Here is a 21,690-nt window from a genome sequence, read left to right on the forward strand (position 1 = left end):
GCATGATGGGAAAACGCTTTTGTGCTTTAAACTGTGTTGGCTGGGTGCGTGGGGCTCATGCCTGTAACCCAAGCACTTTGGGAGGCCGAGGAGGGTGGATCACCTGAGGTCAGGAGTTCGAGACCAGCCTGACCAATATGGTGAAACCCTGTCTCTACTAAAAATACAAATAAATAAATAAATTAGCTGGGGGTGGTGGCTTGCGCCTATAGTCCCAGCTGCTCAGGAGGCTGAGACAGGAGAATTGCTTGAACACAGGAGGCAGAGGCTGCAGTGAGCAGAGATCCTACCACTGCACTCCAGCCTGGGTGACAGAGTGAGACTCCATCTCAAATGAAAAAAAAAAAAAAAAAAAAGTTATCCTCTAAGCCTAATGAAATAGAAAGTTTCATCATTACAGTTTCATTCTTTTGCTTTAGAATATTACACAGGCTTTGTTACTTACCCAGGACAAGCCATAATTTCTCTGAGACTCAGTTTTCTTATCTGTAAAGTGAGAAGAGTAAGATCTATTTCACAGAGTAGGGATTAAATGATAAAGTGTATGTAGAAGAACTTTAAACACTGAGTAGTGCCTGCTGTCTGTAAGGCATTATTACAAAACTACCACAGAGAGGGATAACATTTGTTCACATCAGTTACACTTTTGTACATTTTAGATCTCTCGAGAGGAGGATGCTTCTGCCCATGAGAGACTCTTGAAGATATTAATTAAGCTCACAGATTTCTACTTTGTGTTTAGTGTTCAGGAAGTCCCCTTGAAATCACTTTTACTTTACTTTGACTTCAGTAGGAAGATAGTTCATAATGACACCATCAAAGTAAGTTTTAAGCGTTTCAGGCCTGCTTTTCTCAGGTTTGAGTTTTTATAGTTTGTAATGATTTTTTTAGTAAAATAAGCATATGATTAAAAGTTTTATATTAACTACTACAACTTTTAAGTAACAGTTGCTTCTACATAACCACTATGATATTTACTGTTCTGAACAATACATACTTCAAAGCACATGAAATTGAAAAAGCAAAGCATCTTTACTCTCTTCATAGAGAACAGAAAAAAATATTAAACTTTTAAGCATTATAAAATACTTTATTGAATAAAATGTTAGCAAGTCAGCAATTGATGAATAATTTGCTTTGAAACTTTAACTTGTAATCTGGCTAATAAGCACTAATTTACAAACTATTCTACATTGTAAAGGAGAAATGAATATTTCTGGTGTTGTCCTTCTTTGATTTAGAAGCTTATCATCTGCAGGACCTAATTGGCCATTGATGTGAGGGTGAGGAAGAAGGAACCACATCACAGGGAGAAAAGACTAAAGGAAGGCAGAGGCTCTAATATCAGGTCAATATAGGTCAGCACACTACCCACATGAAATGGCTTTGGCTGGGTTCCAAGGTCAAGTAAATAAGATCAATTTTTTCATTCCTTCAATTACATATTTTTTTGCTAAGCTTCGGTCATTCATGGTATACAATGCATCTAACTTGCTGAGCAAAATGCCAGACATGAAATAAATGTTAGCTATGGTAGAAGAGCTACAGTAACAGGTAACCTGAAACAGGCTGATAGCTCATAGAAGGGCATGCTTGAATTCGGGGGAAAAAAAAAATCTCTGTTAAAATGGGATGCAAAACACTTTATACATTGCTTTTACAAAGGTACACTAATTTAAAGGAAAGTCTTCAAAAACAATCCGTGATCGATAAAATTACAGAAAAAAATCAGGAAAGGGGGAAATAATAAAGGAAGAAAGATTAGCAGAACAATCTTCCGCCCCAGTAAAGAGGATTGAATTTTAACCAATGAGATCACAAGTTTGAAAATTTCCTTTTCAGGCCCAATCAAGAGGAAGCTATGTCTATAAATATGACTGCCTAGACCCTCTCGTGTCAATGAGACAGCATGGCCCGTACTAAGCAGACTGCCCGCAAGTCGACTGGCGGCAAGGCCCCGAGAAAGCAGCTGGCCACCAAAGCGGCCCGCAAGAGCGCGCCGGCCACGGGCGGGGTGAAGAAGCCGCACCGCTACCGGCCCGGCACCGTGGCTCTGCGGGAGATCCGGCGCTACCAGAAGTCTACGGAGCTGCTGATCCGCAAGCTGCCCTTCCAGCGGCTGGTACGCGAGATCGCGCAGGACTTTAAGACGGACCTGCGCTTCCAGAGCTCGGCCGTGATGGCGCTGCAGGAGGCCAGCGAGGCCTACCTGGTGGGGCTGTTCGAAGACACGAACCTGTGCGCCATCCATGCCAAGCGCGTGACCATCATGCCCAAGGACATCCAGTTGGCCCGCCGCATCCGCGGGGAGCGGGCCTAAGGCATATTTTTAAGTGGTCGACCTAAAGGTTCTTTTCAGAGCCACTGCCGTTTTCATCAAGAGCAGCTGTACCGGCTCTCCATCTGATGTGCGTCTGCCTTGCGCAGCGGTCAGGGGCCAGGGGCCAGGGGCACTCGGTGGGTGACGTTACAGAACCCAAAGCCCAGCCGTGAGTTGGCCGGCAGTAGAGAAAGCCGCAGAGGCATGGTCCTTGTGGTTCCGGCCGAGCATTTTCACGCTGGTTTAAGGCTAGAGGTCCGGCTCCCAATTCTGTGGGTAAAGTTTTGCATGGGGGCAAGAGACTATGGGGAGTTTCTAGATGTGGAAGATCCTGAGTGTAAGGGTGGGGCGAGTCCCTTAAAAATTATAAACTGGTTTCCTGGTTTATTTAGGAACTGTATAAGCTTAATTAAAGCTCAGCATCTTCCTCATTGCATACTACAGGCGGTGCCCAAGCCAGAATAGTAATTTAAGCGGGCGGGAGTAAATACCTGGCGATTTTTAAAAATGTGTGGGCTGAGGTAGTATTTCAAGGAAGAGAAAAAAATTTCCACAAAGTATAGAATAAAAATGCAAAAACGAGGCAAGAGAGTTAACTTGTCTAGCTGGCGTTAAGATTTCTTCCGTATGTAAGTCTAATGGAAAGTGAAAACCAAGAAAAAAACCCCAAGCCGTTGAAACTATCGCTTCACCTAGCTTAAAACTGGTTAGTGTGAAATGGACCATTCTGATTGGATAACAAGACTTTTGTTACAGTGACCATTAAGGAAGCAAGACTAGAATCTATTATTTACATAGACTCCACCCCCTCTGACGACACCGTTGTAAGTTAACCAATTAAAGCGCAGCACTTTGCGAGTCTTCATTTGCATACAGGCTCTATAAGTAGCGCATAACCAGCCCGTTTTGCGGTAGTTCGGATTACTTCTTTAAGTCTCTGTTCTCTGTTTTCCCGCAAAAATGCCGGATCCAGCGAAATCCGCTCCTGCTCCCAAGAAGGGCTCCAAAAAGGCTGTTACGAAAGTGCAGAAGAAGGACGGCAAGAAGCGCAAGCGCAGCCGCAAGGAGAGCTACTCCGTTTACGTGTACAAGGTGCTGAAGCAGGTCCACCCCGACACCGGCATCTCGTCCAAGGCCATGGGCATCATGAACTCCTTCGTCAACGACATCTTCGAGCGCATCGCGGGAGAGGCGTCCCGCCTGGCGCACTACAACAAGCGCTCCACCATCACCTCCCGCGAGATCCAGACGGCCGTGCGCCTGCTGCTGCCCGGCGAGCTGGCCAAGCACGCCGTGTCCGAGGGCACCAAGGCGGTCACCAAGTACACCAGCTCGAAGTAAGAGTGTGCAAGGGACGCAATAGATAAACCACCTAACCCCAAAGGCTCTTTTCAGAGCCACTTCAGTAATCGAGAAAGCAGCTGTAAACACTTGTCAGAGCGTTTGATAGCTTTTGGTCAGGTAGGGAGTGTTACCATGGTCACGGATGCATTCGGGTTTAGGACTAAGGAGTTTCCTGTAGTCCTGTAATGAGTTGGCCCTCAGTCATCCCCGTCCAGTCTTACTGAGTTGCTTGTTATCTGTGCTACGAGATTAGAAAGGTTTGACTCGTTCTGGGATATTTGGGAGGGATGGAGGGAAGGAGGCGGGGGGTGGTTCTACACCCCTTCAGCCTTTAACCTGTATCTTTAAAGTCGTTTATCCTTTTTGTTTCTGAAAGTAATGAACGAGATGAGATTTCCCATGCAGATGAGAAACCCTCGGTCCAACCTGTTAATATTTCTTAGTGTTTTAATCTGTTTTCCTTACCGTATACCTACAGGCGTCTGTCACAAACTTTGTCTAATATAGCCATGTGCTTTCGTCCCTTAGCCTTTTTGCAAGTTCTGACTTAGCCATCCTCTCCTAACTTCCATTCCAGTGACTTCAAACAGGGAGATATATTGCCACCACCCCACCCCCTGTGGAGTATTTGGCAATATCTGTAGATGTTTTGGGTTGTCAGGTGTGTGTGTGTTGGGGGGGGGTGCTAGAAGTATCCAATGGGCAGAGGCCAGGAGTGCTAAGCATAAGGCACAGGACAGTCCTCGGGGGACAAAGAGCTACCTGGCCTGTAATGTCGATCTTTGGTGATTGAGAGACCCCAGCGCCCAAAGACATCCCTAACCTTCAGGATTTAATCCTCTTCAGTCAAACGTTTCCTTAACCCTATCAGCCCATGTTTTTCTTTGCTTGGTGAAAGCTGAGCACTTCATAGGCTGTTTACAGGTCCTTCTCCACAGGAAAATACTTCCTCCAGGACAAGAACCCTGTCTTGGTTCCAAACTTTCCCAATTATAAGAGTCACCTTTGCGCTTGTTAAACCTGCTTCCAGGTGATTCTCCTGAGGTTTCCTGATTCAGCTAGACTGGAGGTGGGACCTGACGAGGTGTTTGGTTTTTAGTGTTCTCAGGAGTGTGGATGTTTTAATAGGTGTTGGGTCCTCATGTTAATCGACCTGTGGGTGTGTCACAGTCTTTGTGTCACAGATGTTCTGAGAAAGGAAACAATTTGAGGATGAGTGGAGGGGAATTTGTGGTGTAGAGAAGGCCACAGTTAATATGTGGGGTGAATTTCTGAAGACCTCTCAGTTCAAAACTTGAATAACTCAAGACTCATCCTGACAAAAGCCAGTGGATGTCTCTTTTGCCAAATAAAATATACCCTTGGTGCAACTGGAAAATCTTAGCTTATAATTAACTTGACAGCCTTTGAAATTAAGCCATTCTTGATAAATCTTGGGGGAATTAACAATTTTGTGCTTAAAATGAATTTTACTAATTTTTATGATGTTGAAGTTCAAATTTACACCCAATTAAAAGATATAAAATGCGGTATACATGTTTTTTTTCCACTAGAAAATAAAGATTCCCAGTTTAGTCATCTTTTTCTGATCACCAGACAAGAGGTCAGGGAAAGATAACTAAGAATCCAAAATTTCTGTTGAAAGTAAAGAAATCATATATAGCACATTCTCTGGTAGGAAAGGTTACTCAGTAAGTGAGACGGCCGAGGTGGTCTATTTTCTATACAGTTGGGCCATAAGAGAATTTATCCAATCTCCTCCTAGCTTAGGGTCCTGAAGTCAGGAGTTCCTTTTTTCTTAAGGATTAGGGACCATGTTTTTCAGGGCCTTTTGAAGTTGTTAAAGCATTGTCAACTGGCTCAACTACACAAATGCCATCATTTATTACCCACTGACCAAAAGATTAACTTCCAAATCCTCATCCTGACACTAAAAGCCACCTATTATCTAGCCAAAACTTACCTTCTTCACTTGTTCTCCCCAGTCCTCCAGCTTAGCCTAAATGTTCTACTGTCATGTAAAGCATCTTAACTTTGTCTTCTGTGCTTTTGTTACATTGTTCTGAGTTTTAGTACTCAGTCCTCTGGACTACTTGAAGCTTTTTATCAGTCTGTCAGTTCTTTTAAACTCTTGCTCAAATCTCACTCTGAGAAGCTTTTTCATCTCATTGTAGTTCACAGGGAAGTCTTTCTCTTAAGACCTCATTCCTTGCATAACGAATAATTGTGTAGCTTTGTAAACTGTAGGCTTATTCCTCAATTTCTTTTTCTTGTTTTTACATTTTCTTGTCTGTCTTCTGCTAGAGACATATGCTTCTTGGTATTTATTCCACAAAGGCTATCCCAATGCCTACTATAAAATAGCTTCTCAATGAAAGTTTGTTGACTGGTTGCCAGTCAACAGAACACTAGAAAATTGATCTGAGAGTGGTGGGTTCTAGTAAATACTCTAGTAAATATTTTTCTCTACTTTTTTTCTAACTTTTTTTCTTACTCCTTTACTATGGATACTCTTTTAATTATTGCCCTTCATAATTATTGGCCCAGTTGAAACAACTGTTATAGATTCAAAAATCCTCAGAGTGGTAAAGTACTACACTTGGCATCTTCCCTTGAGCCGATGTATCTATGTAGCTAAAATGATGAGATTAGAGTGGAGCTTTCTCACCCTGGTTTGAGGTGCTGCAGAAATGGTCTGCTTTTCTAGTGCCTTGAAAAAGGATGAGAAGAGAGGTGCATTCCAGAAGACAAAAGGTGTGTAGTATCAGGATAAGGGGCTTTAAATATCAGATCCAGAGAACACTGCACATGTAGAAATGGGCTTGGCCTGGGTCAGGGCATTGAGATTGGTTACATAATCTTTTCAAGGATTGGTGAATGAGTTGGAGTATGTGTAGAAACCTACAAAGATGACAGTTTAATCTCATGTCATAATTTTTAGACAAATAATGTATTTTAAAACTGGGTGCAGTTCTTAAAGCTGTTCTAAAAGTCAATGCAACTGAATTTGGAATGCAAGCATAGGACAACAGATGGGAAATAAGTACATGACCTCTGTGGGATAAAGTGAGAGTTATCAAAGAATGTCAGTGTTTAACTAGGAACAAGCTTGTTTTGGAGAATTACTAGATATTATGGAAAATTTTTTTCTTTTCTACATTTGGTTAACTATAGCTGAACTATAGCAGATCATATGACTTGGCAAAAATAGAAAACTTGATAAAAATCTTCTAGGCCCCACAATGTCAACATGAACAAACTTTTGAAAAGTAAAAGTAGACCGTGTTTTCTCAGTATGTATTATCAAATATATGTTGAACATAAAATTTTTGCCCCTCAGCCAGGTTGTAATATTTTCCTTTAGTTTATCTCTTTAATAATTTTTTATGTTAATCCATTTTATTTTGAAAAAATAATGAGCTAGAGGATACAAAGATGTAAATGAATCTAAAAGAGAATTAAACTGGCATAAAGATAAATATAATTCAAGCAAGATATGTTATTCCCAAAAGAAGAGAAAGAAGGAAATGTTATGTGAATGGAGAGTGAAAGGTTGCCTCTGGTTGGAGAGTTCAGGAAAATTCTGTGAGAACTTACATGGTGCCAGCTACTGTGCTAAGTGATGGAGACACAAAGGTATCCATTCCTCAAGTCCATAAGGTTCAACTGGAGTTTTCTGTGTGACGAGTATATCATGTATCCTCTGAAATTATTTTTTAAGTTTTAGTTTTACCCAGTTTTTACTGTAACCTCTTTCAACTTTTTAATTGTCTGATTTGGGTAGATGGAATTCTCATTCCATTTTTATTCTGTGATTAGAGGTTATTAATTCCTCACCCCTCATCCAGGTTGTAACATTTCCATTTACTTTAAAATATTGCTTAAGAAAATTTGTATTTTACTTCAATTGAGATTTTATTTTTTAATATTATTATATTGAACAGCTTTGGCTATCCCACCCTCCTACCTGCAGAGTGCAAAACAATTTATGCACATCACACTCAGTTTACAGCATCAGAACACTCTTGGAGCATTGTTCACCATGGTCCTAGCTTGATTTTCTTGGGGTGTGGTTATTCTTTCTTTTCTCTCTTTCTCTCTCTCTCTTTCTTTCTTTCTTTTTCTTTCTTTCGAGATGGAGTCTTGCTCTGTCACCTAGGCTGGAGTGCAGTGGCACAATCTCGGCTCACTGCATCCTTTGCCTCTCAGGTTCAAGCGATTCTCCTGCCTCAGCCCCCCGAGTAGCTGGGATTACAGATGCCAGCCATCATGCCCAGCTAATTTTGTATTTTTGTAGAAATGGGGTTTCACCATGTTGGCCAGGCTGGTCTCGAACTCCCAACCTCAGGTGATCTGCCTGCCTCGGCCTCCCAAAGTGCTGGGATTACAGGTGTGAACCACCACGCCCGCCCCCCCGCCCCCCGCCATGCCTTTTTCTTTTCCCAGACAGGGTCTTGCTCTGTCACCCAGTCTGGAGTGCAGTGGCATGATTACAGTTCATTGCAGCCTTGACCTCCCAGGCTCAAGTGATCATCCCACCTCAGCTTCCTGAGTAGCTGGGACTACAGGTGCATGCCACATGCTTGGCTAATTTTTAGAGTTTTTTTTTTGTAGAGATGGGGTCTCACTATGTTGCTCAGGTTGGTCTTGAACTCCTGGATTCAAGTGATCCACCTGCCTTGGCTTCCCAAAGTGCTGGGATTATAGACTGGTGTGACTATTAGACTGGTGAGTGAATAAGCTTTTTCTTATTTTCCAAATGCAATTTATCAGAAAATCCTCTTGGCTCAAAATATGTCCAGCATCCAACCACATCTCACCACCTCCACCACTGTTTCCCTGCTCCAAGCTTCCACCTCTCTTGGATATTTGCAATGGCGTTTTAAATGGCCTCCTTGATTCTGCTCTCTCCCTCCTGTATTTCCCACAAAGCAGCTAGAGTACACTTTTTGAAACATAAGTCAGATCATATCATTCCCATACTCCTCCTCAACAGAAAACCCTCCAATGGCTTCAGCATCAAGGCCCACATTCACTTCTCTGACCCTCTCTCTTACCTGTTTTGCTCCATTTCATCATAATTTTCTCCTTGTACTTCCTTGAATACATCAAGGCCCTTCTATCTCAGGATGTTTGCACTTGCTATTTCCTTTTCTCAAAGGCTCAGCCCTAGATACTTGCATGACTGGCTTCCTAATTTCTTGTAAGCTTTTGCTCAGAAGTTACTTTACCAACTGTCATTGAGGTCTTCCCTGAACATCTTAGGTAAGATAACAAGCTCCCCTCCTTTTCTTTCCTCACTTCTTGGTATTCCTTATCTCATAACTTTTTTTTTTTTTTTTTTTTTTGAGACGGAGTCTCGCGTCTCGCTCTGTTGTCCAGGCTGGAGTGCAGTGGTGCAATCTCGGCTCACTGCAACCTCCACCTCCTGGGTTCAAGCGATTCTCCTGCTTCAGCCTCCCGAGTAGCTGGCACTACAGGCAAGTGCCACCATACCCAGCTAATTTTTTGTATTTTTAGTAGAGACGGGGTTTCACTGTGTTAGGATGGTCTCGATCTCCTGACCTTGTGATCCACCCACCTCGGCCTCCCAAAGTGCTGGGATTATAGGTGTGAGCCAGTGCGCCCGGCCTCTCATAACTTTCTTAATTTTTCTCCATATACCATCTGAATACCAATGTATTTATTTGTTTATTTCTGAATGAGACTGATATCCATAAAAATGATCTTTCCTTGTATACTCTAACTCCCTGCTTTCTGGGCACTTGGCTTCTCAATTAAAGGCTAATTTACCAGCTTCTCTTGCATCTGGGTTTGTCCAAAGTTTGGGGCCAATGAGATGTGAATGGAAGTTGCATGTATTATTTCTAGTTTGTGCCCTAAAAAAGAATATGTATGTGTTGCCCTTGCCCTCTTACCCTCTCCACTGGCTGGGGTGCAGATGTGATGGCAGGAATTGGGGCAACTACTTTGGACCCAGAGGCAGAAGCCCTGTGATGAGGATGGCAGAACTGCTCTGTTAGCCCTGGACTGTTACATGAAAGATAAATAAACTTGTATCTTATTCAAGCCACTGTTTTTAAAGACTTATTTGTTGTATTACTCAGATATAGTCTAAGTTATTATATCATTTGTCTCCCCTCCTACCTCCTCAGAATAAGTCCTATGAAGGTAGGTGCTTTGTTTCATACACCGCTGTATCCCTATTATGTAGAACTATATCTGGAATACATTAGGCACTCAATATCTATGGGATGAATGATGGATTCGAGAAACAGAAGTAACTGAGTACATGGGAAATGGGATTGTGTTTATGACAGGTGGAGCTCCAAGAGTTGAATTTAACAAGAAATGATTGAGTTTGAAATCTTTTGCCCTCTAAATTAGGGACAGCACAACACAGAATGAGGATTTGGGTGAAGTTGCAACCACCGAGGTCCACATACCAGTTTAGAAGCCTCAGAGTGTAAGTCATTGGGTATTTAAGGACCTTACCTAAGCAAATCAGAAGCATTATGAAGGGCAGTATTGACATTAACTGCCAGGAATCTCCTAAAAGTCAAGGGATTATACATGAGTCATAGAAGGATACTTGAAGATGGACAATTATAGTCCCATCACTTTATGGAAGACTATGAGACCCAAATAAGAGAAATCCCAGTGGTCCACGAACTTAGCTCTGGTAAGTCCCCGATAATTATTTAAATTATTTCAGGTTCAATATCACTGATTGCTGTCACCATTTTCAAGGCTAATATCTAATCTGCCTTGGTTCTGCTAAGATCTCCCTGTTTCTTTGTCGTTGTTTTTTTCCTCTAGAAAAAACAGAAAAGAGAACTATCTCCAGATGGATACAGAAGAGGTGGTAAAAAGAATACACATAACATGGCTCTCACATGATCACATATCATGCTGAAGGCATCTCAGAGGCAACTGAGGTTGGAGATCATTTTTAGGGTCTTAAGTTCAGAGCTGTATCTGTAATATCAACAACAGATATTCTGGCTCTTACCACCTTGCCCATTTCTCCTCTTAGCACTGTAAGAGTAGTTCTTGCTGAGAAGGCACTAGCCTGTAGTGGCGATGAACATCAGCTTTGAGTATAGCTTCCCCACGTAAGGACTGTATGACCTTGGAAAACTTTCTTTACTTGTTGTGATAAATAAACTTCCTTACAGCAAATTGATCCTCAAGTTATTCCCCTGTAAAGTGGAAAAAATAATGGAAACTACCTTCTAGGCTTGATATGAAGATTAAATGAGGTAATGTACCCAAAGCACTTAGTACAGTGGCTGGAACATGGTAAATATTTGATCAGTGTTGTTCTTATTATTGTTATGGTTAGGAAGGCGCTAGCAAGAGCACCATTGTACTTCCAGAGCACATTCCATTTTCCAGCAAGTGGTGCTTTAATAGATTTCTAGTGACTTGAGAGTGACTTCCCTAAGCATCTTGCATTAAGGAAATAAGACCTTCTGTATTCTAAAAACACCATCCAATAAGGGATTTTCACAATTTACTTGTAGGACCTTTGTTATGTAGAACCTTCAGTGTCTGCTATGTGGCCCATTAGGAAAATAATAAATTAGGAAACAAGAGACTTTATAGTGTCTGTTACTAGTGCTCTATAAAGGCCGATATAACATTTGGCAAGTACTTTCTTTTTCTATCAGATGATGCTTTTAATACTTCATGTCAATAATTTCAGAAAAAAGTGAAATCATTTCATTAAACACTTTCCTATTTCTGATTTTTGAGTTGAAAGCTCTTAATTTTGAGGATTTAACATAAGAACAAGTCAAGGGAATAGAAATTATCTAGAAAACTATTAGCTAGCATAGAGAAAAACAAGACTTACAGCCAAAAGAAGAATGTGCAAATAATTTGGGAAATGTTTAAATAGAAATTTAAAAATGGGGTTGGTGGAGTCATGTTGATGATTTTGGAGTTAATCATTTCTGCTTATTAAATTGTTTCCAGCATTTTCTAGCTGAAGTTACTGTTGTTGTCAACTACTCAGCATCCAAAATTTTAGCAAGAAAACAAGGTTTTTTTCTCTTCAAATTACAGTCCAAAGAGTGGCAAACAAGAAAGATGACAGAGTCCGAAGACCTTAAGATTTCTTTTCTTTGGTCAAGAACTCATTACACAATGGATGATACATCTTAGGTGGTCCTACTAAAAAGAGACACAAGAATCTAGAGACTATCTCACTGTCAACCAATCCAAGGAACTTTGCTTTAGATGGCCAAAGCCAGAAACAGCAAAGTAGAAGAACTACTAGAGCTTTAAGCAGTTCCTTAGTATTTTTCCTTGGCTTATCCAAGCCTGGATACTGGTCCACTTTCCCAAAGTTGGTAAAGAGGTAATACAGCTTGGGATTGATTGGATATTGAGACAGAAAGAGAGGGGGAGAGAGAGATATCTAGGTACTGGAGCAGCACTAGGCACTCAGAAGAAGGAACACTTGGAGCAAAAAATGAAGGATATAGATTAGTGACGTGAAGTCAGGAGCAAATGATCTCAGTTGCTTTACATGATCAAAGGACAATAACTGCAAATTACCAGAGGGTAGGTGAAGCTCCATATCACTTTTTAATATTAGTGTTTTAAACACCTAGGAATAGAATAACCTAAAGATAATAGCTTGATTTCCCCACACCCACCTTTGCAATGTTTTGATTTTGCACAAGTCTTGGTTTCTAGTTTGTGGGATTATCATTTTTCATTGCATTGAAGGAAAATTCTTTAGGCCAGGAGGGAGTCTAAGACTTCAGACACAGCACAGATACGATCCTGGGCAAGGGTCATTCAGTGTTCTTAAGAAAATTCTAAATCCTAGGGTGTGATGGTTAATATTAGGTGTCAACTTGATAGGATTAAAGGATGCCTAGATAGCTAAGTATTGTTTCTGGGTGTGTCTGTGAGGGTGTTACCAGAGGAGATTAACATTTGAGTCAGTGGACTAGGAGAGGAAGACTCACCCTCAATGTGGGTTGGCACCATCCAGTCGGCTGCCAGGGTAGCTACAACAAAGCAGGAGAGAGAAGGTGGGCTAAGCTGGCTTGCAGAGTTCTGGCTTTCATCCCTCTCCTGTGCTGGATGCCTCCATCCATTCCTCCTGCCTTTGGACATCAGACTCCAGGTTCTTTGGCCTTTGGACTCTTGGACTTAACACCAGTGGCTTGCCTGGGGCTTTTGGGCCTTAAGCCACAGACTGAAGGCTGAACTGTGGGCTTCCCTACTCTTGAGGCTTTTGGACTCAGACTGAACCACTACTGGCTTCTTTCTTCCTCAGCTTGCAGACGGCCCACTGTAGGACTTTGCCTTGTAATCATGTGAGCCAATTCTCCTTAATAAACTCCTTTTAATATATCTATATCTAATCTATTATCATCTATCTATAGATATATGTCTCCCCTATTAGTTTTGTCCCTCTGGAGAACTCTGACTAATACAAAGAGTTAAGTCTTAAACTACTTATAATTTCTCTCTGGAACTGTATTTCATCTAGTTTGGAATGTTTACTTACTTAAGACCCATATTATATGTAGAATAATGAGCAGGAGAAAGGTATGCTGATTAACTTGTATATATATTAGCCATAGGATTAGTTCCAGCAAAGGAACATACTTGCTTTTTTTGGTTTCTTCAATCTTCTCCCTGTCACATTATGAAAATTTGATGATTTTACTTATTTAAGTGTCTTTGTAGGAGATTTTTCGTGGATCTTTTTAAGTGTTTGACCTCTGATTTTCATAATTTTTTTCACATTAGTATCAAGGTATTAGGTAATGGAAATTATTCTTAAATAACTCCCGCCTGCCCCCCTGAAACAGCAAGCATCTATAGAGTAGAAGACAGTTTTCAGATTAGCAGGAGAGTTAACCAAGTAAAACTTGAATTTCGATCCTTAGCCTGGAGAAAAAGGTAAGAAACTTTTTCATTTGTCTAAGAGAAGTTTATTTCATGGTGTTTATGATTGTGGAGATGTGTTTGTGGGGGAAAGTGGCATATTAAATTTTTCTAGACTAGTATGTGCAAATAATTTATAGTGGGGAGGGGGGAATTTGAGTCTCAAAGATAAAAGCATAGTGAAACAGAACTGTGACTGTTCTTCCTGGCATGAGGAAATAACATATGAATTATAAGCATGCTTGAGTAATGTAGATTGAGTTGATGGGTAGAAATGTGGCCCCTTACAGCACAGAGATGACAAAGTAAATATATTTGGCCCTCCTGGCAGGGTAGAAGTATAATGTGTTCCCAAAATCACCCGGATATGCCATCGTATAGTGTATTAGTAAAGAGTTCAGGCTTCTGAGACGGACCACCTGGAGTGTAACTTGGCTCTGCTCTTTAGGATGTTTTTAATCTGTGTTTTCTCATCTTAAAACTGGGAATGTAGTAATGCTTACTTCATAATGTTTTTATGAAGGATAATTGCTTAATGTTTCCTACTAATAAACAATTCAATAAATACTAGTTGGTGATCGTAGGGAAGTCCTGTTAAGTGCTCTGCAAGTTTCCCATCTCTAATGCACAGGTGAAAAATAGCTACTGATTCAAGATTGTGTCCTGAAGATATGTTGCTTTCTTCTCATATTCCACCCCAAATTCCTAGAAATGATAAAAAATTGACAAAGATGGCAGATGGGGTAACAGTGAAGAGTGCCAAGGAGGACTTCTGCAGAAGACAGGAGTGGACCAAGAAATGATCCACATGTTTTGGAACCAGGAGACAAAAGTTGGTCTTGGGGCAACTGACAGGATGACAGTTCAGGTACCACAGTAGGAATATCCACCCATCTCCTTACCTTGGTGACTGAAGTCTTTTTATTTATTTTCTAGAGACCGGGTCTCGCTCTATTACCCATGCTGGAGTGCAGTGGCACGATCTCAACTCACTGCAGCCCCAACCTCCTGGGCTCAAGCTCTCCTCCCACCTCAGCCTCCCCAGTAATTGGGACCACAGGCATGTACCACCACAACCAGCTAATTTTTGTATTTTTTGTAGAGATGGGGTTTCACCATTTTGCCCAGGCTGGTCTCAAACTCCTGGGCTCAAGGGATCCACCGACCTTGGCCTCCCAAAGTTCTGGGTTTACAGGTGTGAACCACCATGTCTGGCTGGTGACTGACATCTTTGACCCCAGCAGTGAGTGCGGTCATTTGGTTCAAGGAGGCAGGAAAATGTGCCAAGTAACTGGGCGCTCCCACATCTTGGAAATTTAAAATTTGATTATTGACATAAAAATTCAACAAGGGATAAATCCAGAACAGGATAGATAAAGCCAAGAGAAAATAAATAAGCTGAAAGATTGTGCTATTATGAAATATATATTTGGTCTTCAACCCCATTTCCTGACATACAACTCCTAAAATCCTTAGAAACACCAAAGTGTGATGTCGTTTTGTTTATTAATGAGTTGACTGATGTCTGGCAGCCCCTAGGTAGCTTCAGGATGGGGGCTGGTGACCAGAAAGAACAAGGGGAGGATTAGAGAGTTGGGACTTTCAGCCCACCTCCAACTTCCGGGGAGGGGAGAGGGGCTGAAGGTTAAGCCGATCACCAATGGCCAATGGTTTAATCAGTGATTCCTATGCAATGGAGCCTCCATATAAAGACCCAAAAGGACAGGGCTTGGAGAGCTTCTGGATAGCTGAACATGTAGAGGTTCCTGAAGGGCGGCGCACCCAGTGGAGGTGCATGGAAGCTCCATGCTCCTTCCCCCATACTTTGCCTTATGCATCTTTTCATCTGTATTTTTTGTTATAAACCAGTAAACCCAAGTGTTTCTCTGAGTTTCATGAACTGCTGTAGCAAATTAATACAATGCAAAGGAGGAAGCCATGGGAACCCCAGCTTGGAAATGGTTGGTCAGAAGTTCTGGAGGCCCAGACTTGGAACTGGCATTTGAAGTGGGGGCAGTCTGGTAGACTCAGTCCTCAACCTGTGGGATCTCCTGATAAATAGTGTAAAAATTGAATTGGAGTACACTCAGCTGGTGTCCACTGCAGAACTGATTGCTTGCTTGCTGTGTGGAGAACCCCCCTCCGCCGTCAGTCTTCTGTGTTGATTGTTGTAGTGTGAAAGCACAGGAAACACATAGTTTGAGTTTCTCCCTCCTCATGATGATCAAGATAAGCCAGAAATTCCTCCACAAAGCCATATAAAAAGATGCATGCAGAGATGAAAGAAAAGTTAAATGATATGAAAAATAGATCCAGATGTTCCAAACTCATGTAACAGGATGAGGAGTTAGAGAGGAGGGGAGAATTGAGAACATGTAAGAAATAAAATACAAATCTACCAAATAAGATTTGCTGATTGTGCACTGCACAATTTCAGGGGCTGTCATTTGAATAGTAAGATTTGCCAATGTGTAGTGTACAACCTACTATTGTGTAGTATGCAACCATAGTCATGAGAAAATAAAGGAATAAAAGGAGGATATTTCACAGGATCTAAATGCATACATACATCCTTAGATTGCAAGGTCCTATTAAATTCTGAGCATACAGGATGAGAAGGACCCTCACCTAGATTCACAGTGACAAAATTTGGGAACAAAGAGAAATTTCTAAACATATTCAGGGAAAATGCTTATGAAGAAATGGAAGTCAAATTTACATCCAACTCATTTGGGCTCCACTGGATATAAGAAGACACGAAGCATTATTTTTTAAAATCTAGGGAAAATAATTTTGAATTCAATTAAACTATCATTTAAGTGTGGGTGACTTTTCAGAATTCTATTCCAGCAATAATTTTAAAAATATCATAAGGGAAGATGTGAGATAATGGAAGCAAAGGTGGTCATGTATTTGGTAAAAGATATTGCTAAACAAAGTGAATTTAGATTCTAGAAAATTAAAAAGAAAACCTGGAATTCAAATTCCAGGTGATGTAGAAGGGTGGTAGGGAAAGCAAGAGTGAAGAGAAGTAAAACAAGCTAAGTAAGATTTATGTTATAAATAAATAGGATATAGATATTATTACTGAAGAAGTTAGAAAAATGTGGGCTTACATGGTGGGTCACACATGTAATCCTGGCACTTTGGGAAACTGAGGCAGGAGGATCACTTGAAGCCAAGAGTTCAAGATCAGCCTGGGCAACAAAGCAAGACCCCTGTCTCTACAAAAAGTAAAAATATTAGCCAGGCATGGTTACATGCACCTGTAGTCCCAGCTACTTAGGAGGCTGAAGCAGGAGGATTGCTTGAGCCTAGGAGGTCGAGGCTGCAGTGAGCTATGATTGCACCTTTGCACTCTGGCCTTGTGACAGAGCAAGTTCCTCTTTTTTTTTTTTTTTTTAAAGTCGGTTTAAAAATACATTTATATATGGCACTAGAAGGGTATATCATATTCATAAAGGTAGTGCTCCATTAACGAATGACCATGAATTGTTTGCATTTAACAAGGATACATACACATATGTGCATGTAAGTCAACAATCACAGTGATAAGTTTAATATACCTTTCTTAGGAATTGACAGATCTAGTTGACTGAAACTTATTGAGGATATGGAGAATTTGAAGAACACGGTTAATAAGATTAATCATAACTATAATTATGCCTATACATCTTATATTCAAAATAGGAAAGTTACATTATTTTCAAATTCACATAGAATATTGACAAAAATTGGCCATAAGTGAGATGGCAAATTAAGTCTCAACAAGTGCTGAAAAGCTGAAACCATATAGGACCAGGGCATAGTTAACTGATTATAAAACAATAAAATAATCAAACATGCCCTCTTTAAGTTGTACTCTTAGGAAAAAGCACATGGGTTAAAGGGGATATCAGAATAAAAATTATACACTCTTTAGAAATAACAAGAGCACTATAATTCAGCCATACCCTGAGACTTCACAAGCTTTGGTCCCAGTAAGCTAGAATTCAAATCTTAGCCCTATATTTAAATAACTCCTTGAATTGCCATTTCTTATCCCAATTATCTGTCATTCCACTGTGAAATATATTTCATGGCAAATAATATTAAAACCTACATGAAGCAGTCAAGAGAAAATTTGTAGCTTTAAAATGCATTTAAGAGAAAATAATTGGTAGGCAGATCGCCTTGGCCTCCCAATTATTGCCTCTGGAATTGGAGACCAGCCTGGACAACATGGCAGGACCCTGTGTCTCCAACAGATACAAAAATTAGCTGGATGTCGTGGTGCACGCCTATAGTTCCAGCTGCTAGGGAGGCCGAGGCAGGAGGATCGTTGAGCCTGGGAGGCGGAGGGTTGCAGTGAGTTGAGATCATGCCACTGCACTCCAGCCTGAGCAACAGAGAGAGAATTAAGTTTTTAACTCAAATGCTAACAAAGGAACACAACAAAAACCTGTGGAAAGTAGAAGGCATAAAGTAAGATGAAAGCATAGTCAATGAAACAGATCATACCTTCCTATTCCACCAAAATGGAATTTATAAAACCAAACACTGTGTTCCCTGAAAAGAAAATTAAGAGTTAATCCTTCCGTAAACTTACTATTGAAAAAGCACATAAGTAATACTAGATATAGAAGATATTAAAATGATGTGTATTTTTGATATATATTTGCGAATGTAGACAAAATGTTGACTTTTCCATACAAATTACCAAAGTTGAGCTAAGAAAAGTAAAATACCTGAATAAAGAATTAACTATAAGAGAAACAGAAAAAAAATCAGATATACATATCCTTAAAAATAGCACCAAGGCCAGGTGCGGCAGCTCATGCCTGTAATCCCAGCACTTTGGAAGGGCGAGGTGGGTGAATTATTTGAAGTCAAGAGTTTGAGACCAGCCTAGCCAAGATGGTGAAACCTCGTCTCTACTAAAAATACAAAAATTAGCCAGGTGTGGTGGCGTGTGCCTATAATTCCAGCTACTTGGGAGGCTGAGGCAGGAGAATCACTTGAACCTGGGAGATGGAGGTTGCAGTTAGCTGAGATCGTGCCATTGCACTCCAGCCTGGGTGACACAACGAAACTCTGTCTCAAAAAACAAACAAAAGCAAGCCCAGACAGCTTTACCAAACACTGAGGAGAGAATATATTATACAAATTGATCAAAATAATAGAATAGTATTAAAAATCACCGACTGAGTGTGAGACAATGACAACAGATATTATGAAGGCTAAATGAAATAACCCATGAAAGGTAAATAAGCATTTGTTAAAATAATAAAGTTGACTATTAAGTGCCATGATATAGATTTCACAGTGGAATGAAAGGATAAAATAATTGGGATAAGAAATTGCAATTCAAGGAGCTATTTAAGTGCAGGACCAAGATTTTAATTCAGCCATATCCTGAAATTTTACAATCTTTGGTCACAATAAACTAGAATTCAAGGTAGAAAATGATTATTTTCTAAAATAAAGATGGTACTTATAAACCTATATAAATGCTCATTTCTCCTCTTCGAAGTATTTTTCTGCCCTTCCAGAAGAACTGGGCCTTGAAGTCACAGCCAGGCTCCACAGGACTGCTGTTTCACTGGATATCATGCCATTGCTTCTTCAAAATTATCTTCTCAGAGAATACCACAGTTGGGGAATTTAATTTACTTCTCGAGAATCCCTAACCCAATTATTTCTAGTCTTCCTTAGAGATTTTCTTTCTCCATTAACTCCCATATTATGTCTGGGAATCTTTTACTTTCACATATGCTCCCTCTCCACAATTTACTCTTTTTTTATCTTCTCTAAGTGTTAAGGAGTAGTATACATGTGTGATAGGGAGATGAAGGGGAAAGGCAGAAAACTGAACTTCTTACCCTCATGGAAGTTTTGACCCCACATTTAGAAAAAACAAGAAGTGGAGAATAAAGGGAGAAGGACAGCAAGCAATTTTATTCGTTCCCATTTTCCTGCCAATGTGCATTAACAAAGAGGTCTGTACCTAAAAGACCTTATGCAAGACCAGATTTTCACATTACTAGCTTTGTGTGTGTGTGACATCCTGCTTTCCGTTGCCAAGCTTAATGTATATGTGTCTTAGGGTCTTTCAGTTTTTATACTATTATGGCTATGTTGTGGTAAACTGAGGAAAGGAGAGGCCAATATGGAAAAACAGGAGGATTGTTGTTTATTTTAGGTACGCACGGCTCAGCAGGTTTGCATCTAAAAAGCTGAGCACTGAATAAAGACAGAGTGGGGTTTTTATAAGCGGCCTTACAGACACAAAACAAAAGCAGTTAATCATACAGTGACAGGTCACATAATCTATAGCATAACATAACTTGTGACTTTGCATAGCTGGTGACCTTGTAGTTGCATCGAAAGAAAAACAAAAACTGGCTAAATACAGACATTTGTAAATAATGCTTAAGAGGCCTGCGGAAAGAGTAACAGTAAAAGAATCTCTTTTTTTTCCTTCAACCTTGCTCTGGAAGGGAGGGGTGTCTGGAGCCTATTCCTTTGACCTTGGCTATTTGGACAGCGTTATCTTATAACTGTCCTTGAAGTAAGCTTGCTAAGGCAGAGGAAAACTTGTTCTCTTCTTTTTAACCCTTGCCTTGCCACATTCTGGGCCTTAGCTTTTACTTTTCTTGGAGTGAATAAATGCAGTACTTATTATTTATTTGTTTTAAATTTCTGCCTCAGCTGTGAGACTGGTAATAATCATTTATTTATTTATTTATTTATTTATTTATTTTTGAGACAGGGTTTCCCTCTGCCACCCAGGCTGAAGTGCAGTGGTGCGATCTTGGCTTACTGCAGCCTCTGCCTCCTGGGCTCAATTGATCCTCCTACTTCAGCCTCCTGAGTAGCTGGGACTACAGGCGTGTGCCACTGGCTAATTTTTGTATTTTTTGTAAAGATGGGGTTTGCCATGTTGCCCAGGCTGGTCTCCAACACCTGGCTCAAGTGTCTGCCTACCTTGGCCTCCCAAAGTGCTAGGATTACAGACATGAACCACCGCACCTGGCCAATAATTACTTCTGAAGATTCTAACAATACCATTTACGATAACACAAAAATGAAGGACCTAAGAATACATCTAACACATCTAGAGAGAATATTATAATATTGTTGTGAGACATTAACAGTGACATAAATAAATGAGAGTTATACCTTGTTTATGGATTGGAAAGTCAGTGTTGGAATGATATCAATCCTCCCTAACCCTCTCCCTCCTGCCCCTGCCCCAAAAAGATCGACAGATTTAGTGCAGTCCCACTCTAAATCCAATAGTTTTCTCAGGAGAATTTGACATAGTTGATCTCTCTTTCTTGAGACGTTTTATTCTCTGTTTTCCCTCCTACCTCACTGGTACTCCTTATCAATATCCTTTGCTACCACCTCTTCTACGCAACCTCTAAAATGTGGCATATTTCATGGCTCAGCCTTAGACCTTTTTCTATCTGTACTTCCCCCTTACATTGTTCTTTCTAGTCCCCTGACTCTAAATACCACATCTATATGATGATTGGCAAATTTGTATCTCTAGTCTAGGATTCTTCATATATCCATTGCTTTTTCAAGAGTTACACTTAAATGTCAAATAGGAATCTTAAAATGTCCAATATGAAACATTTGCTTCTTGCTACCCCGTTCCCCTCCTCCACCAACTTGCTGTCTCAATTCTGTCAATGGAATATTTATTGCTTTGACCCAAAATCTACGTGTTCCCCCCCCTTCTCTTTCTCACATTCCCTACATCTAATCAATAAGAAACTTTGTTGACACTTCCTACAAAACATCTTCCAAATGTGACCACTCTCAATAGCTCCACTGTTACCATGTTAGTCCAGGCTGCCGCTGCCTCTCACCTAGACTCCCAAATGGTCTCTTTGCTTCTACTGTTGTCTCTCTACAGCCCGGGGAATCTGTCTCCAACTAAGCCTGGTGGCAGTGAGGACCGTCATCCCCCTCCCAGCCAGCTGTCAGCTATACCTCCATTCTGTCTGGTTCTCAGGGCTGGAATCGCTGGGCAGGTCTAGCTAATCCTTGGCCCTCCTAGGAAAATATTCCTAAATCCTGAAAGCATTTAGCTAGGAAAGATCCAGAATGGACCCAACTAT

At 40.7% G+C, this 21,690-nt stretch overlaps 2 protein-coding genes across 2 annotated transcripts; both read left to right on the forward strand.

The window, feature by feature from the left end:
- The first annotated feature begins 1,902 nt into the window (after nt 1–1,902).
- On the forward strand, nt 1,903–2,360 carry H3C13 (H3 clustered histone 13). Its single transcript, NM_001374558.1, has one exon. The coding sequence runs from the start codon at nt 1,910–1,912 to the stop codon at nt 2,318–2,320; it is 411 nt and encodes a 136-aa protein (NP_001361487.1). The 5' UTR covers nt 1,903–1,909; the 3' UTR covers nt 2,321–2,360.
- Nucleotides 2,361–3,190: 830 nt separating this feature from the next.
- On the forward strand, nt 3,191–21,677 carry H2BC18 (H2B clustered histone 18). Its single transcript, XM_016926085.4, has 2 exons — nt 3,191–3,657; nt 21,486–21,677. Exons 1-2 carry the CDS (start codon nt 3,281–3,283, stop codon nt 21,607–21,609), a joined length of 501 nt encoding a protein of 166 aa, XP_016781574.1. The 5' UTR covers nt 3,191–3,280; the 3' UTR covers nt 21,610–21,677.
- Nucleotides 21,678–21,690: the final 13 nt, after the last annotated feature.

The sequence above is a fragment of the Pan troglodytes genome, chromosome 1 (assembly GCF_028858775.2).
Source record: "Pan troglodytes isolate AG18354 chromosome 1, NHGRI_mPanTro3-v2.0_pri, whole genome shotgun sequence".
In the NCBI taxonomy this organism is placed as follows: Eukaryota; Metazoa; Chordata; class Mammalia; order Primates; family Hominidae; genus Pan; species Pan troglodytes.

Excerpts from the sequence above, each read along its gene's own strand:
- H3C13 (NM_001374558.1), top strand. The coding sequence starts at position 1,910 with ATGGCCCGTACTAAGCAGACTGCCCGCAAGTCGACTGGCGGCAAGGCC.
- H2BC18 (XM_016926085.4), top strand. The coding sequence starts at position 3,281 with ATGCCGGATCCAGCGAAATCCGCTCCTGCTCCCAAGAAGGGCTCCAAA. Across the intron at positions 3,658-21,485 it reads ACCAAGTACACCAGCTCGAA|CCCGGGGAATCTGTCTCCAA; the intron begins GTAAGAGTGTGC and ends GTCTCTCTACAG.